This window comes from Vipera ursinii, assembly GCF_947247035.1.
Source record: "Vipera ursinii genome assembly, chromosome: Z".
Lineage (NCBI taxonomy): Eukaryota > Metazoa > Chordata > Lepidosauria > Squamata > Viperidae > Vipera > Vipera ursinii.
The window spans coordinates 91,674,265-91,692,951 of record NC_139517.1 but is presented as its reverse complement, the minus strand read 5'-3'; the positions used below and the strand labels follow the sequence as shown (position 1 = coordinate 91,692,951).

At 40.1% G+C, this 18,687-nt stretch overlaps 1 protein-coding gene across 1 annotated transcript in view; it reads left to right on the top strand.

Moving 5' to 3' along the window:
• Positions 1 to 18,687, top strand: part of DNAH11 (dynein axonemal heavy chain 11) — a gene marked incomplete at its 3' end in the record, with an annotated part of 228,403 nt that overhangs the window by 63,382 nt on the left and 146,334 nt on the right. The window contains 7 exon segments of the mRNA XM_083379026.1: positions 10,272 to 10,428; positions 11,218 to 11,363; positions 11,671 to 11,787; positions 13,056 to 13,194; positions 15,827 to 15,919; positions 16,523 to 16,717; positions 17,345 to 17,422. Of these exon segments, the coding sequence (XP_083235152.1) occupies positions 10,272 to 10,428; positions 11,218 to 11,363; positions 11,671 to 11,787; positions 13,056 to 13,194; positions 15,827 to 15,919; positions 16,523 to 16,717; positions 17,345 to 17,422 (925 nt within the window).

Here is an 18,687-nt window from a genome sequence, read left to right as displayed (position 1 = left end):
CAGGGGGGGAAGCAACAGCAAGCAAGCTGGGGGAGGAAGAGCTTTTGCAGGACTCCCAGAAGGAGGCAAAACCTAAGCAGCTCGGAGAGCTGAGCTGATTGTCAGATTGGGCCCAGCCCAGTGGAAACTCCAGACATCTCGAGACTGCCTTGCTACCCTCAAAGGCTTCAAAAGCAGGCCGGTGGAGAGCTACCAGGTTGTCTGCCACTGAGGACTTGGGTGAGTGGAAATACCTGTCTACTGCTCATAGTCAGTCAGTGGAAAAATTTGAAGAGCTAGAGATGAGAAGTAGAAATCAACTCCTGCCGAAAGAAGCCTTCCAGCCCCTGAAGTCCCCTCCCAGGGGCTCCAGTCCCACAGAGAGAGACAGCTCCAGTCTCCAGGACAGCCAATCCCCAGACCGGTGTGCATATTGATCACCCAGTCTGGCCTCCCTGCGGCAATGGGGAATATAGCAGCCCCCGCAGGTGGAAAGCCAGCAATCCCTGAGCTTGCAGCAGCTAATAGAGGCCTTACAACAGCTTGGGATGGTGCAGAAGCCAGGAAATCAGTAACTGGTGGGAGGACGACTGCAGCAAGGAGGTTGGTCACTACATCCGAATGTACACCAACCGCTGAGGGGCCTGCAAATGAGGGAGATCCAGCAGCAACCCCCACCCATCCAACAACCATTGAGGAGACTACAGCAGCAAAGGGCGCCACAACTCCACGCTGACCAGCAGCAGGGAGGTCAACAGCAGCCCCCACCCAGGCAGCTGTCTTTGGGAGACCCCGGGCAACTCAGGAGGCTACAACTGCCGGTACTGCAACCAGAGCAGGGGAGATGGCCACAGCCTCCAAACGTACAACCCCTGGGTATGCAGCAGCAGTCAGGGTGGGGGTGGCAGCAACTTGGGGTGCAACAGCCACAGTGAGGGCCTCAGCAGCCAGTGATTGCTCCACATTTCAAAGCAACCTTTGATGGGGACCCAGAGAAGCTGATTTTTTTTCTCAACCAAATACCGTATTTTCCGGCGTGTAAGACGATCCGGCGTATAAGACAACCCCCTACTTTTCCTGTTAAATTATAGGGTTTGGGCTATACTCACCGTATAAGACTACCCCTCTTCCAACACACACCAAATAAAAATTAAAAAACATCAGATTTGATTTTAATATGGTAATTTTATCAAATACTTATAACATGCAGGTGCTTAGTAGGAAAACTGTCACTTATAAACATAAGGCTGTTTGTCATCAAACATGTAAACATAAAACAGTGCAAGTGGATTAAACTTTTCCTAATTCACTCTAAAGCTGAAAGGAAGGATAAAGACAATAAACGCATGGGAGCTGCCATGCTGTTTGTTTTCTAAGCTGTCAACCAAACTGGAACTGATGATGATAGGAGGAAGATAACAAACAATATAGAGAGAGCAAGTACCGGGCAAGTCCCTGGCGAGTCAGCAACGCCCATCGTAACTCCAAGCTATTTTGCAGGATTTTTCCCTTTAAAAGCCTTCAAAATCCTCCTGTTCCATCATCTGATATCATAAGTACATCAATGACATCTTGTGATACACTTGTAAGGCAGTCATCGTATGGATCTAATTCCGTATCAGATGGTGTGGTCTCAGCTTCGGCTTCCTCTTCATCTTGCCACAAGTAGTCGTCCTCCATACCATCTAATGAATTTGATATGCCACACTTCTTGAAAGACTTGATTACTGTTTCTGCATCAATATCATTCCAGGCTTTTATGACAAACTTGCACAAAACATCCAACTGTGGAGCACGCATGTTTCCTCCTTTTGTGAATGTCTTTTCGCCGCTAACCATCCACTCATTCCACTGTTCTCGAATGCGATCTTTAAATGGCTTATTTAGGCACACATCCAGTGGCTGTACCAACGATGTCAATCCTGCAGGAATAACTGCCGCATCTGTGTTCATTCTTGCCAGCCTTTGCTTGGTGCTGGGAGTTAAATGAGCCCTGAACATATCCCACACCAGTAGACTATGTTTTTGAATAAGTCCACCTGGTCACCTGCTCCATACATTATCAAGCCATAGCTTTACCCCTTCTTCATCCATCCAGCCTTTTTCATTCACATGTACAAAACAACCAACAGGGAACTTGAGTTTTGGCATTTTTTTTCTTTTAAAAATAATCATTGGTTTCAGTCTGGCACCATCAGCTGTGCATGCTAGTACCACTGTAAAATTGGACTTCTCATGTCCTGTTGTTTTAATTAAAATTGTTTTTTCACCTTTTGGATGGACAGTTTTATTTCCAACCATATCAAAACTCATTGGGGTTTCATCCATATTTCCGATACTACTTAACGCATAGCCATGTTTTTTGCGCTGTTGTATTACGTATCGATGGAAACTAATTACTTTGGCATGAAGATCTGCAGGTAATTTTTGTGAAATTTTTGTCTTTTGCCTCAGTACCAGATTATGCCTTTCCAAGAATCTAGTACACCAGGATACAGTGGCCTTAAATCTTTTGCTGTGATCTGGGTTAGATTTGGCCCACTGAAGTGCAAACAAACATATTTTATTTCTTGTCACTATATAACCGCTTTGGCGATGCTCATTCACCATGTCTATTACATGTTTTTCAAGTTCTGGCCAATGTGGAGTGCCTCTTCTTAATGCACACTTACCCCTTGGCATACTCTTTAAGGTTTTTTCATTTGCTTTCCAGTCCCGAACCATCTTTTCTGTTACTCCATATTGTCTTGCAGCAGCACAGTTATTATGTTCTGTGGCAAACTTTACAACTTTAAGTTTGAAACTGGTTTCATATTTCTTTCTTCTTACTGGTGGAGCCATGATGGGGCCTTGACTGTTAGCCAGTTGTATGAACAAGTACAGATACTGGTGCTGTGCTGTACTGTATTCACCACCACGTGTATCTGCTCACCAGACAAGACTACCTTCCCTCAGAATCACCATTCCCAGTATAAAACAACCAGCCAATCACAACAAGCAATGTATTTCCTGCATACAAAATCTGCTTGGATTGGGTGGGTCAGCTCTCCCTCCCTGCCTGCCCAGCCCTCCCTGTCTCCAAGAGATCTGAGCGGTAGTATGCAATGTGTCACAGGAGTGTTTGGGAGTCAATAAGCTGAAGACTTTGAGGAACCCTGCCTTATAGCAAAGGTAAAGAATCCCAGTTTTATAAAGTACCGGTAGCTCTAATGTGCTTCATTGAGAATTCACCCCAGTAGGAGGAGATGCAGATTCTATGCATATTTACAGTACACAGAAGCAAAAGAAATAACTCAATATTTCACTTCCTGGCACACAATCTGCATATTAACAACTCTTTTAGTACCCTTTTTTATAAGTGCCACGATATTGCTAAAATAAAAGAGGTAAACTTCGTGACCCACCCAGCCCATGCATAAAACAGAAATGAAAAGTCTTAAGCCTTTTCGTTCCCAAATACCAAGGTTTCCCCGAATTTTGCGCGGTTAAATAAACGGCATTTGCATATTGTTTCTCCACGGAGCACCGACAAAATTCGCTCGAATTAAGGAATGTGGGGAGCTAAAAAATCGGGCTATAGGGAATGTCTGGCATGACGGGCAACCCTGGGAAACACGAGGACTGTAGTGGCACCCTCAGTTCGCACGTTCCGATCCAGGAAAGTGCCCGGAGCCTCCTCCGTTATGGTATTTCTAACGGAACATCTCCACGCCCACGTCACACCTGCCTCGCCTTTTAAATCAAGCTCCCTTTCCTCCCTGCTCTCTGTTTCCCTCCGTTTCCCTGCTCCGTGATTGGCCCAGCTTTGCTCCTTTCCCGCCAAAGGGGCGCCTCACCTTATTTTCTTTGAGCTCTCTCGCCTGCTGCGCTGCTGCTCTCAGTTCTGCACTCTGTGACCGAGCAAGCAATTCTTCTGGTCAGCACGGGTCAGGAGGTGCCTTGGCGGGAGCAAAGGCTCTCCCTACGCTCGAGCAGGGCGCCTCTGGGGACCGCCTGCCCGTCCTCTCGTCAGGGACCTGACAGCCAAGCATTGGAGGTGCTAGCATGGCCAGTCCTTGAGAGAGCAATGGCAGCAGCTGCAGTAGCCGCCCCAGAAGCTGACGAGACCACGGGTCGCCATCACCTGCCTCCATTCAGCCCAGGGCTCCAGCCGAGCAGGAGTCGTGTTTCTGCGAAGAGGTGGCAGGCGTGGTGGCGGCAAGGGACTCAAGAAAACTTCCTGTCACTGGGAAAGGACAACGAAGTCACCCCCGGCAGCGGCTGCTCGAGACGACGGGCGCGGGCTAGTCCCGCTCCTCTCATCAGGGACCTGTCAGCTAGCATTGGAGGCGCCAGCACGGCCAGTCCTTGAGAGAGCAACGGCAGCAGCTGCAGTAGCCACCCCAGAAGCTGACGAGAGTTTGCCTCCATCACCCATTCGCCGTTCGCCGTCAGCCGCTTTACCACGGGTCGCCATGCCTACCTCCATTCACCCAGCGATCCCGCTGCCCAGCAGAAAAGAGAAAAGATCCGAAGGTTTTTTTTTCCCGGCGTATAAGACGACCCGGCGTATAAGACGACCCCCCAACTTTTGAGGTGATTTTTATGGCTTAAAAAGTCATCTTATATGCTGGAAAATACGGTATGCTGTCATTTGAACCACTGGGCCCAGACCCAGTGGCTATGGTCAATGTGATTGCGTCCAGCTTAGAGGCAGAGGCATCTGAATGGCTGAATAATTTATACAATGAGCAAGCCCCCAAATTGGAAGACCCCCACCTCTTCCTCCTAGGACTGAGAGAAAGATTTGAGTACCCTTCTATTGCCCTCAAAGCAGAAGAACAAATCCATAAGATCAAACAAGCTGGCAGGCCTGCTCTGGAGTATGTAAGAGAGTTTCACAAGATAGCTGGTCATATAGAGAGGTGGCCTGAATAGTCCCTAATCCATCACTTCAAAGAAGGGCTAGACGATCACCTCAAGCCTGCATCTATCAAGCAGTACCTGATCAGCTGCAAGAATGGTACCAAACAGCAGTAAGGCTAGACATTCAGCTCACCTGCTATAAGAAACCTCCCCCACCTGAAGCTGAGCCGAGGCCAGAGCAACCACCACCCTGAAAATGTCCAACTGCTGCAGCGGCTGAAAGATCCAGGCCACCTGCAGCCCCACTAATCAAGTGCTTCCAATGTGAACAGCAGGGACATCAAGCAGCGAATTGCCCAGTCCCCTACCCCCAACAGCAGAATAGATCAGGACCAGGACCAGCAGTGAGAAAGAAACCTGCCCAGCAGCCAATAAGAGAGAAATCCAACCAGATCACACGGGAACCTATTGCCCAAGTCACATTCCCCACACAGGAGAACACAGGAGAACAGGACTCAGGCTGAATCCACCACTGCTGTACCCTCTTTTGACAGCAAAGACGAAGGAGAGAACGATCCAATGGTGAGCCAACATCTCCCACCTTTCTCACTACCTGCCAAACTCATAATCCCTAAGTCAGGGGCCCAGGTAGATTTAAAAGTGCTAGTTGATTCCCGATGCGTCATTAGCTTGCCATTTGCCATGAAATTGGGCATACGAGCAAAACTGCTCTCCAAACCCATGAGATTTGAGCAAGCCGATGGCTCCCTGATGGGAGGGACTTTAGTCACACAGAGAAGGCTCTCCCCCTGGGAGTCGCCAGCCAGCATTGCTTAACCGATGGAACTCTGAGGAGGCCGACTCTGTGGGAGTGAACCGGGCAATGGGAGGTTGACAATGGCAGCAGGTGCTCTCGCAAATACCCCAGGCCTAAGCCATGTAGGGCTTTAAAGGTAATTACTAGCACCTTGAATCGCAGACCCTTCTCAACAATGAGAAGAAATAGCTATGGACTTTATAGTAGACCTACTTGAAAGTAGAGGAAATACTGGCATCTGGACTGTGATAGACCTGTTTTCGATGCAAGCTCATTTCATCACCTACAAAGGACTCCCATCTGTCCAACAACTGACTAAATTGTTCCTGAAACATATCTACCAGCTGCATGGCCCACTAAGTGAATAATTTCAGACAGAGGGGTGCAGTTCACAGCAAAACCTTGGAGGAGTTTTGTTACATTAATTGGATCATCTCAAGGCTTATCATCTGCTTTTCATCCGGCTACCAATGGGGCCACAGAATCCGCTAACAAAATGGTGGAGCAATATCTCAGATGCTATGTTTCCTACCAACAAACTAAATGGAATGACCTCCTCCCTTTTGCAGAGGTGGCCTACAATAATTCTGTTCACAGCAGCACCGGCTACATGCCTTTCACAGTAGCCACAGGAAAAAAGTTCAGCCCAATACCTGCATACCTTTAGGTGCCCTCCGCTTTCCAGACACTTGATCAATGAGTGAGGGGTTGGGAAGAAGTTTGGAGAAACATGAAAACTCCTTTTAAAAAGACTTCCAGGGCCTATAAAAAGCAGGCTGATAAAAAGAGGGATCCCCAAAGAACATTCCAATTTGGGAAAAGGTTTATCTGTCAACTAAATACTTATGCCTCAAATTACCCAGTAAGAAATTAGGACCGGACTTCTGATTCTGGTTTTGGTGCAGCCAGATGCACAAGGGAATTGCTTCTCATGTCACCTGGATTTCTTCATTGGGGGGGCCCTGTAAAGGGGTTGAAAGTTGCCCTGGAGGGGTAATGAGCAGAGGAGAGGTTTCTCCAGTCAGCAGTAGAAGTGCGGCGGCCCTCCTGTTGACTTGGAGCTACTCTCCGAACCGAAGAAGAAAGGATCGGCCACTCCCATGGACCATCATTTAGCCGTTTCCTGCCAAAGCCAAAAGCACAACAAAGCACTTGAAAGCACTTGAAAACTGGGTGAGAATTGCCTTCTTCTTTTCCTAATCGTCTACTTTCCCTGTCAAAAGCTTTCCGAATTTGCTTCCCCTTGCGAGGAGAGAGGGAAAGGATTTTTTTCCCCACCCTCCTTAATAGCGGCCTTTGTCTACATTGGGAGAGAAAAGAAAAAGCCTTGTACTAAATTATACTGATTAATTGAACTTACTGCCTTTCTACCTTTGGCCCAAAGTTCCTATATTTACAGAAATGGACTATTCTACCTATTAATCTAAAAAAGGGGACAAAAAAAGAAATAAATAAAAAGACATCATCTGAAAAGGATTTGAAGTACTCTGGGGATATCTAGTGAATACTATTGGCAAACAAGCTTGTTTACATTTTGGACTGACCTTAGCATTAAGAGAAAAACCTGAAACAGCTGGAGATGAATTTGGCTTAGACTTGTGGAGGTGGACACTTACTGATTTTTGTTTGAAAAATAGCCTCCACCAAGGACTATTTATAATTATTACAAAATGGAGAAGGATCAGCCAGAAACATCGCTTGACTATAACCTTATACTTGAAACAATCTACAGAGTCACTGATATGTCTACCTCCAGATTTAATAATTTACATGCCAACCTTAAGTCACAAATTGAAACGCAGACTGCAACTAAAGAATATACACTTCAGAATATAACAAAATTGGAAGATATTACTATTGAGACAGAGGAATATAAGCAACAACAACAAAGTACTGAAAAAACTAATATCCCAAACCTGACTTTATTCAAAGAACCTACAATTTTTAAAGTACAAGGGACCACTACTATGACAGACAATCTTAAAGACCAACAACAAACTAGGGAAAAACGTAATACTCAACTTCTGACCCTTTCTAAGGAGCTTGCAATTTCAGAAGTACACTACATGCAAGATAGAGATGCCAATATAGAGGAAGACGAAAACCAACAAAGACAACCTGTGGAAAGCTTGGACAGTCAATTACTAACTATAAAACTGGATAAGATTTTCTACTCAAAACAGATCAACCCAGATGGGAGAAGAATCCAGACTTAACTGCTGACAGAGATGTCAGAGCAAATAAATAAAGTGGAATTAACATGGCAACAATATAATGACTTTAAATGGTTCAACCTTTGTATATTGCTGATGCTTGGATGGCCTCCTCTGGTGCAAATAATATACATGTGAGCAAATGAAGACGTACTTGGCAATTTAAAGCCCTGGATCTGGAAACCCAACTGGCAAAAAAAAGAAACCTAGAGTTAGATTTAAAATATGAATTCCTAGATAATTATTGTAGGTCATTTTGTTAGCAATTAGTGACTTATTAGGTAGGATCTGAAATAGAAAATATTCATGAGATAGAATTAAAATGTGTTTAAGTATTTACTAAGCTTATTTCAAATACTATAAATTTATATATTGATATAATGAAAATTTGACTTATGGATCCTATGTTTGATGTTAAAATTTTGGTTATGTATTGATAAATATAGACTCTCCAATTGGAAACTTGTGATGCATTAGGATATGAAATAAACAATGTTTATTAGGTAGAAGTTAGCTCTTTAAATATTGGATGAATGTTAGATGATACAATTTTTGGTGTAATAAGATAAGGGAACTTTGGGTTGTGAATACTATTTGAGATGTTAAAGGTTAAACTTGGATACTACAATTAACACCAAAATTAGATAAAATTTAATAACAGGATATAGATATATCTTATCGAAATTGGATTGACAAAATCTTATTTAATTGACTGTGCTATTCCTAGAAATTTGTTAGTTTAAATACGTTGTATTGAATATTGAGGGAAATAGAGAAGGATGCTATGATAATGTAACCCGAACTATGTATTGAAAACTCTGTTACTCAGTTGATGACTACCCAGGTATCATGATGCTTTCAAAATATATAGGTTGTAATTTGAAAAAAAAAGAAGAAAGAAATTAGGACCGAAATTCTTGGGGCCTTTCCCCATTGTAAGGATCATCAATCCAGGCACAGTAGAATTGAAACTCCCTAGGCTTTTAGGGAGAATTTACCCTGTCTTCCATTGCAGCTTGTTGAAACCTTTTCGGGGCTCCACTTTAAGACCTCCCCCTAAGAAGACACCCAGGCCCCTCATAGTGGTGGGACAGACTCACTATGAAGTGAAACGTATTCTTGACCCTAGAACTTTTAAGGGAAATTGCAGTACCTAGTACAATAGAAGGGATACCCATTGTACGAAGCCACTTGGATGAAATCTAGTAATGTGAAAGCCGACAGACTCATCAGACGGTTTTATGAGCAACACCCAACAAACTGAGTGATAGTCCCTAACATATGCTTTTGTTTACATTACAAGATCTATCCTTTTTGTAAGGGGGGGGGTGCATGTCAATGCTGCTAACATTGGTTGTTCTTGCTTTGACAATATATGAAAATGCAGCCATTTTCCCCTTGTACTTGTGTGTTACTTTTAGAGTTAGAATTAGATGATGCTGGGGGAGGGGGGAGAAGGAAGAATGTGTATAGGAATTACTTAGACATAACAACCTTGTAGTAGAGTGGTTTTTTCAAGGCTGTTTGAAATAAGAGATGATAAGGAATGGCGGTCACAGAACTGGAGGGAAGGTTGGCATTTTAAACTAATTGGAGAATGTGATTTATGACTGTTAGAGGAGGGAATTGTGCTTTGATATTATGTGTAGGGGAGGAAAATTCAGATTTTTGGCTTCACCCATGTATGTGCTGATGCCATGTTATTTGAATAAAGATTATTTAAGGTAAACAATGCCTCAAAGTTCTTTGAAGAGTAACATCTGTCGGAACCATGACACCTACATTTTAATCCATAAAGAAATATGTATGTTGCAATTTTGCACATGGTAACTTAAATGTGTTCAATAAACGCATAATTTAAGCATCTATACATGCATCTGGAAATAAGCCTGTACATACATTTACACAGGGCTTTTTTGTCATAGAATGCCCAGAACGGAGTTCTGGCACCTTTTTTGGATGTAACCTTGTAGGGTAGGCAAGGTGGGTTATATGATGTATGTGAGTTCCGGCACCTTTTTTTTTTTTACAAAAAACACTGCATTTACATATGTGTAAATCTATAAATGCTACTAGGTGGATTGTCTGATACAAAATCTGCATAGCCATAATAATGCGGAAGGATGAAACAAATTTCCAAAACATAACTTTTTTCTTCCCAATATGCTATCGCCAATCCCCATTTTACTGTAGGCTCATATTCCTCTGAGTCATTTATTTGCCATACTGTGCATTGGTTTGCAGTCTTTAAGCAAAAATAATAACATTATAAAATTTATTTATGGGAAAAATGTTTCTTTCAAAAAAAAAGTAACATAAACTCTTTAAGTTCATATTGCTCTTGGTAGCTTGTGATTTTGCACTGACAATCATTAAAAAAAGTTTATGTTATTGTCATTGTGCTTTTATTGTTAAAGGTGTTACATTACTCTTACCCAATCTCTACACCTAACAATGAGTGGGGCTCCTGCAGGTCCTGCTGGGACAGGGAAAACAGAAACCACAAAGGATCTTGGACATGCACTTGGAATGATGGTCTATGTTTTCAACTGTTCTGAGCAGATGGATTACAAGGTGCTTTGGTTATTTTCAACCATTATCTTCAAAGAAGGATGATAGGAATGATTTTCTCTTTTTTAGATCTGGATGATCCACTGTTAAAGGAGACTGAATCATATAGTATCAAAGTAGGCAGACATTATTTCAAAGGAATCTTTTCATTATTGGATGGATAATGAAATAGAAACTGAGGCAGAAAAATGACTTAGTGGTCCATTTAATCTGCCCTTTGAGGTTTTTTTTTAAAAAAATATTTTTTAGAATTTTTGTTGGATGATGGACTTGTATTTATCTCAAGCATGTTTCAACTCAGTTACTGATGACTGAGCCACTAACTCAGCTGGAAGTTGGTTCCAAGCTTCCATTACTCTTTCTGTGGTATTTAACTAGATTTTGTTTGGCATTTTCTCTTTTTATGCTTATATGTAATGTATTTTTAAAATGGAAGAAATGAGACATTGCTTAGTATTCCTCAAAATAATTCAATTATATATTTTTAAGAATATAAAATACTATCAATGGGATGGGACCAAACCATGTTTAGAGTGTCTTCTTTCGCCCCATTTGCAAACTTTGTATTGTAGCTTATTTCACTGAACTCAGTGACACTTTTTGATACCAGTATTTATTATTTATTAAGCAAAGTTATATTTGCAAATATATTAATCCCTATATCTAGCAGCTATGTGACATCTTGAGCTTAGTAGGCCAACAAACTCTAATGAATTCATGACTGAGTATAATAATGCAAAGTTGGTGCTTGTTGTTTATAGGAAACTATTATTTATTTTATTTCTCAAATAGTCCATAGGAAACATCTATAAAGGTTTGATTCAAACAGGTGCTTGGGGATGTTTTGATGAATTCAACCGAATTTCAGTAGACGTTCTTTCAGTGGTGGCAGTACAAGTAAAAACTATCCATGATGCCATTAGAAATAACAAAAAACAGTGAGTAGTAGCTGTTTCCTTAAATACTTTAAGGGATTAAACATATTAGGAAGAGATTAACTAATTATCTACTTGAATTGAAAATAACTAGACTTTTTATAACATATTTAAAAGATCCCCAAAGAGGTTTCTACTGAAAATTAGATAATTGTACAGCTTGAGGTGTATTAGAAGTAGTTGTGTATATTTTCATATCCCAGCTATAGACTTTCCTTGTGTTTTGAGTGCAATTTGCAAGGAAACTGAAACCAGAGACAATTCCTTCACTTGTAACGAAGTTTGCTGATTTATTTCTTTAATAATACAGATTCATATTCCTTGGAGAAAACATTACATTGAAAGCATCAGTGGGAATATTTATTACAATGAATCCAGGCTATGCTGGCCGAACAGAATTACCTGAAAATCTTAAAACTCTATTCAGGTAAGCATGAAGGACAAGCCATTTATGCTCTCTAATATCAGTTCTTTAATTTCCAATAGTTTAAAACTAGAGCTTTTTAATATATTGATTTAATGAAAGAGTTCTTCAAAGTTGTAGGTTTGATACCAGGGAGAAAGATATGGGAGATGAAATGTTGTTTTTATTTACTTTTTTTGCTAAATGCAAAAGAGAATTGTACTATTGGAAATAAAATCATAGCAAAGTTAAAATATAACTTTAAAATAGCTTCACTTATTTTTATTGAACCACTAAGCCATATTCCCGTGTTCCTTTCTATTTTAAAAAACCTCTATCACGTACTTTAATGAAGAGCAGTTTTTGACTACATAAACACATTAAATATATAAAAGTACAAATGCAGAACAACACATGATATCAGTACCTTTTCCACTAAGCAATATGAGAAAGGAATCATTCCCTTTAGCAAACGTTTAGCTTTTTGTAAAGCAAAGAAGTCACTTAGATGGTTAAACAAGGTAATGCAACATCTTATTTTTTTACCTGTATTTCAGAAAAAAAGATCACCTTGCAGATTATCCATTGTGTCATCTTATATTTTCTGTAACAAAAGTGATCATGTATAAACAATTATTAAAACTAACTTGAGAAAACTAACATTTTCAACTTTGTTTGAGATTGCGATAGGCTATGCTAATAATCAGCAAGCAGCCATTGCCCATATATTGAAAGTTAGTATATAATTATTTGTTGTCTTCAGCTCAGCAACTACATTTATAAAAATCACCACCTTGAAGTTATCTATCTGTCTATCTATCTATCTATCTATCTATCTATCTATCTATCTATCTATCTATCTATCTATCTAATTTATATGCTGCTCATCTCAGAGAAGATGACTCTGGGCAGCAGACAACAGCACAACAAAAGAACAAATATACAACAACTATTACCTAAAACTGTATATAATAATTGTTTAAAATATAAAAACTATAAAAGTGGAACTAATTAAAAAATATAATAATAGACAAAGGGCTATTCCCAGTTCTGCTACATAATCAGGTCTTGACAGATATTCAAAAGTTTAGGAGTGATGAGGCTGATCTCATGTCTGGGAGAAAGGCCCCACTGTAGCTCCCTAGATGATGGAATCCATATCATGCCTATTCTACTGGATCTAGTAGGACAGGCAGATGGAGCAGTTAGTTTTTTTTAATTCTCATTATATTCATATTATAGTCTCCTTTTGATTCAGTGTGTTTTTTGTTTTATTTTTGTTTTGTTTTTAGGCCTTGTGCAATGGTGGTCCCTGACATTGAACTAATCTGTGAAATAATGCTGGTTGCTGAAGGGTTTATTGATGCACGATTGTTAGCCAGAAAGTTTGTTACCCTATATACTCTTTGTAGAGAGCTTCTCTCTAAGCAGGTAAATGAGATCTCTTTGACCTTGTGCTTCAACAAAGCTAATTAATATTTAAGAAAGCAAAGAATTTCTTATCTTTATATATCCAATTCATTGTATCAACAAATCAAGAGAGTCTTATCAAAATAATTCTGGTTAAAGCTATTTGGATTTGTTACTTAAATGTTAATATAGTTTTCAATGGCATAGCGTGAAGAAAGTGACTAGCGATAGATTTTTCTCTTACTTTCATATATAATACTAGAACACAAGGTTAACTAATGTTAACTGTAGCCAATTTAGTATAAAGGGAAAAATTTTCTTCACAATTCTATTTGGTATCTTCTGAACTTCCCCACCACAAAATATAATGATGACACTCAAACCTGGCTCAAAAACAGTAACTGTGAGAGGGATCTTTGAGTCCCAGTGGACGATCACTTGACTATGAGCCAGCAATGTGCAGCAGCAGCCAAAAAAGCTAATACAATCCTGGGTTGCATAAACAGAGAATAGAATCAAGCTCACATGAAGTATTAGTACCGCTTTATAAAACCCTAGTGAGACCACACCTGGAATATTGCAACCAATTTTGGTCACCATATTACAAAAAAGATGTTGAGACCTTGGAACAAATTCAGGGAAGACTAACTAAGATGATCCAAGGCCTGGAGACTAAAAGATATAAAGAATGGCTGCAGGACTTGGGTTTGGCTAGTTTAGGGGTAGGCAACCTTGGCTCTTTTATGACTCATGTACTTCAACTCCCAGAATTCTTGAGCCAGCTATACTGGCTCAGGAATTCTGGGAGTTGAAGTCCACGAGTCATAAAAGAGCCAAAGTTGCCAACCCCTGGGCTAGTCTAAAGAAAAGAAGAAATAGGGGTGACGTGATAGCAGTTTTCCAGTATTTGAGAGGCTGTCACAAAGAAGAGAGGATCAAATTATTCTCCAAAGTACCAGAAGGCAGGACAAGAAACAATGGTTGGAAACTGATCAGAGAGAAGCAACCTGGAATTAAGGAGAAAGTTCCTAACAGTGAGGACAATTAACCAGTGGAACAGCTTGCCTTCAAAAATCATGGGCGCCCTGTCACTGGAGGTTTTTAAAAAGAGACTGGACAGTCACTTTTCTGAGATGGTATAGGTTCTCTTGCTTGAGCAGGGGGCTGGACTAGAAGACCTCCAAGGTCCCTTCCAATTCTATTCTGTTCTGTTCTGTTCTGTTCTGTTCTGTTCTATTCTATATAGCATCTAGACCTCCAAGATCCCTTCCAGCTCTATTCTGATTGATTGATGGAATGAATTTCCTACAGCATTCATATCCCATTCTAAACTTCTATATTTGGTTGTCCAAATGGGATATTGTATTAAATTAGCTTTGGGTGTGAAACAGTATGGCTCCTCCCCCCATTCCCTCCCTTTTTTCCTTCTATTTTCATTTCTGATTCTTGGACAAGCCCTTGCAGTTTTGTTGAAAAAAAATTTCAAAAGTGGTTTGCCATGGCCTTCTTCCTAAGGCCAAGAGGGTATGACAAGCCCAAGGTCATACTGCTGGCTCTAAGTCTAAGGCAGGACTAAAATTCACTATCTCCGAATTTCTAGGCTGATGTCTTAACCATTACACCAAACTGCTTTCATGGCTACTCTGTACTTACAAAAATAAAGAATAGTTTGCAAAAAAAAATGTTCTCATTTTTATAACCAACAAATAAAATGTTAATTTAGAAAAGAAGGTGAATCTATGGTAACATAAGTAGAATGTAGTCCAAAATTACTTAATCTTCCTTCATGCCATTTTTTTTATTATACATACACCTTTTTTGTTCTATTTGTCTCCTTCACTCTTTTCTATGTGTAGAAATATGGTGTGCGTACATTGTGTGTTTTGGAATGGAAAATAATTAGCTTACTAATAATTTTATTTATTTATTTTATTTTATTTATTTTATTAAATTTGTATACCGCCCTTCTCCCGAGGGACTCAGGGTGGTGAACAGGGCACATATAAATAGAGGATACAAAAATTAAAAAGGATTAAATAATCGCCCAGATAAAAACAATAACAATATAAAAACCCCATTAAAAACCCTAACATCCCCCATCAGGCCAGGCCAGCTTGTTCAAATAAATGGGTCTTCAGACCGCGTCGGAAGGAGCGAAGGTCCGGTGCCAGCTGGTTCCATAAAGCCGGAGCGCCCACAGAGAAGGCCCTCCCCCTGGGGGCCACCAGCCGACATTCTCTGACCGGAGGCACCCTGAGGAGGCCCTCTCTGTGGGAGCGCACAGGGCGGAGGGAAGTTGACGCCGGCAGCAGGTGGTCCCTGAGGTTTATTTTATTCAAAATAAAACTTAATAGAGTAGGGAAGTATTATCTTATGAATCAGATGCTATCAGAGCATCTTCATTAACCACTACAACTATTTTAAAGTATTTTATTATACCTGATTACTTTATTGATTAATCTGAATTAATTTAGATCTGACTTACTAAATATTTCATTTTAAAATTTCATCCTGATAGACCACTGGTACAGAAATGTATAATATCAAAAAGGACTAATACAACTTAGTTTCTAGATTTTAAAAAGATAATGTGGATAAGTTAGTAGATTTGGAAAATGAATTTTTGAACTTTCTTGAATATATCTCATCATAGGATCATTATGATTGGGGTCTTCGGGCTATTAAATCTGTCTTGGTAGTTGCTGGCTCTCTGAAGCGAGGAGATAAGACTAGACCTGAAGACCAGGTATGCAACATAATCCAAAGATATACTTCATAAATCTGCTTCCCAAGATCCAAGCATGTTAGCCCTGAAGCTTTGAAAATTCCCACACAGGTATTTTACCATGGCTATTCTAAGGGGAATTCTCTCCCCTGCACATGCAGACAACAACACCAGATTAGAAAAGCTACAGTTCTTCTAGTTTGTTTTTGATAATAACATATCTGTGGCACCTAAGCCCAAAGGACAACACAGTGAAATCCAGTCTAGTCCAATTCTGTATTTGTTACATCTACCAGACAGAATCTCACTCCACTAAAGTTATAACTTTCTACCTAATGATGCACCTCTAGGGTGTGGCTACCCTGTGTGTTTTCCTCCCTCCCCCATACTGTTCAGGATTGTGGAGTGTCTTGTCTTTCACCCCTCTCTGGAATGTATAACTGCTGTATAACTGCTGAGATTCTCACACATGCATACCCATAGTTTTTTCCCCACTGCACATTGCATCACAATTTCCCTTTAACTGGATTTTAATTGGGCTTTCCCCCCCCAAAGTATATTTTGACCATGAAATTGATCAGAAACTTTCTAAGTACAATAATGTGTGGTTTACTGCCTTTCCAGATACTTATGCGAGCCTTGAGGGACTTCAATTTGCCTAAGATAGTGACAGATGATATCCCCATTTTCATGGGTTTAATTAGTGACCTCTTTCCAGCTCTGGATGTTCCAAGGAAGAGAGACTTGCAATTTGAACAGATGGTTAAACAATCTACGCTGGAGCTTCACTTACAGCCTGAGGAGACTTTCATTCTGAAAGTAAAAAAAAATCCATTGCTTTTAATTACACTTTGTAAAAAAATTAAATCAAAATAATTGCAGACAGGTTGTGCTGGGTATAAAGTTATCCTTATTGACCTTACTGTGTTCTCATAGTGTCCTTAAAATGTTAGCCTTTCAGTTGCAGTACTGTCTGATAGTAATTCAGTGTTAATTGGAATATAAGCATATTATCATAAAATGTCTCACATGCACTAATTTGTCATAGGAATGCAATTCCTGCCACTATTCTGGTTTTTTTTCTTAAATAATTTAGTACTGCTGGTACTTAGCTATCAGTGTTAAACAATTCTGCAGTTGCTGGCCCTGGTTGCTCAGCCAACAGTCCTTAGTCTTGCAGCGCATTTTTCACCAGATTTCCAGGAACTCCAACATCTAGCACGGACCTTGTTAACCGGGGCAACATCTGAGGCTGTCTGGCTTTCCAAAATTTATGTCTCACTATATTTTTTATGGGATAGACACTGTTTGTCTGACTCCTCTGATGAAACCTGTCCAATATGGTTCAGTATGTCCTCAGAGCACACAAACCCCACAACCACATCAAGGTAGTGTCTCACTGGGTGATTATTATTATTACTATATTGTTATTGTTACTATTGGCAGGTTGTTCAGCTTGAGGAATTGCTGGCAGTGCGTCATTCTGTCTTTGTAATGGGAAATGCAGGAACAGGAAAAAGCAAGGTACAAGTGTATCCTTCCTAATTTCAACTATTATTTCATTGAAAATATTATTTTCCAGGCAAAGTGGCAAAATATTACTTGCTTTTACATCATTAAGGCCATCAATATTTTTGCATTAATGTGAAATTCCAGTAGTTAAATATTGTTATGATCAAGCTAATCATGATAAGGAAGTGATTCTTTTTTCCTTTGAGAATTAAGACTATCTAGGGAATAACCAAAAAACAGTTTGTTTTGGGGGAAAAAAGCCTTCTAATATTTTTGATGCAAGAGCACCTTATGAACTATCTTTTATAAGGCACTGAAACTCTAGCTCTTGCCCCAGGCATTGGATCAGAATATTAAATAAGCCAGTTTTACATAGTTTATATAATTATTTGAGCATGGACTTTATTAATTATAAATACTAAAATATTAGCATATTTTAATTGCCATTTTAATTGCCATATTGATTTCTAGATTTTTAGATTTATTTGGACTTCAGTAAGCATTTGATAAATTAGAACACAATCTACTACTTGATAAGATAGAAAAATGAGGGTTAGACAGCATCACCACCAGATGGATTCATAGCTGGCTGATCAACTGTACTCAATGTGTAGTCCTCAATGTAACTGCATCTACATGGAGGGAAGTGTGTGGTGGGGTGCCCCAGGGCTCTGTTCTAGACCCAGTGCTCTTCAACATCTTCATCAATGATTTGGATGAGGGGATAGATGGGGAACTCATCAAATTTGCAGACAACACCAAACTGGAAGGAATAGCCAGCACTTCAGAAGATAGGCTTAAGATACAGAAGGATCTTGACAGACTTGAACATTGGGCACTATCTTACAAAATGAAATTCAATGGTGAAAAAAGTAAGGTTTTACATTTAGGCAAGAAAATGCACAGGTATAGTATAGGTGTTACCTTGCTCAGTAGTAGTAACTGTGAGAGGGATCTCGGAATCCTAGTGGACAATCACTTAAATACGAGTCAGCAGTGTGCTGCAGCTGCCAAAAAGGTCAACACAGTGCAAGGCTGCATTAAGAGAGGGATAGAATCAAGATCACGTGAAGTGTTAATGCTACTTTACAATGCCTTGGTAAGGCCACACTTGGAATACTGCATCCAGTTTTGGTCACCACAATGTAAAAAAGATGTTGAGACTCTGGAAAGAGTACAGAGAAGAGCAATAAAGATGATTAGGGGACTGGAGGCTTAAACGTATAAAGAACGGCTGCTGGAATTGGGTATGTCTAGTTTAATGAAGAGAAGGACTA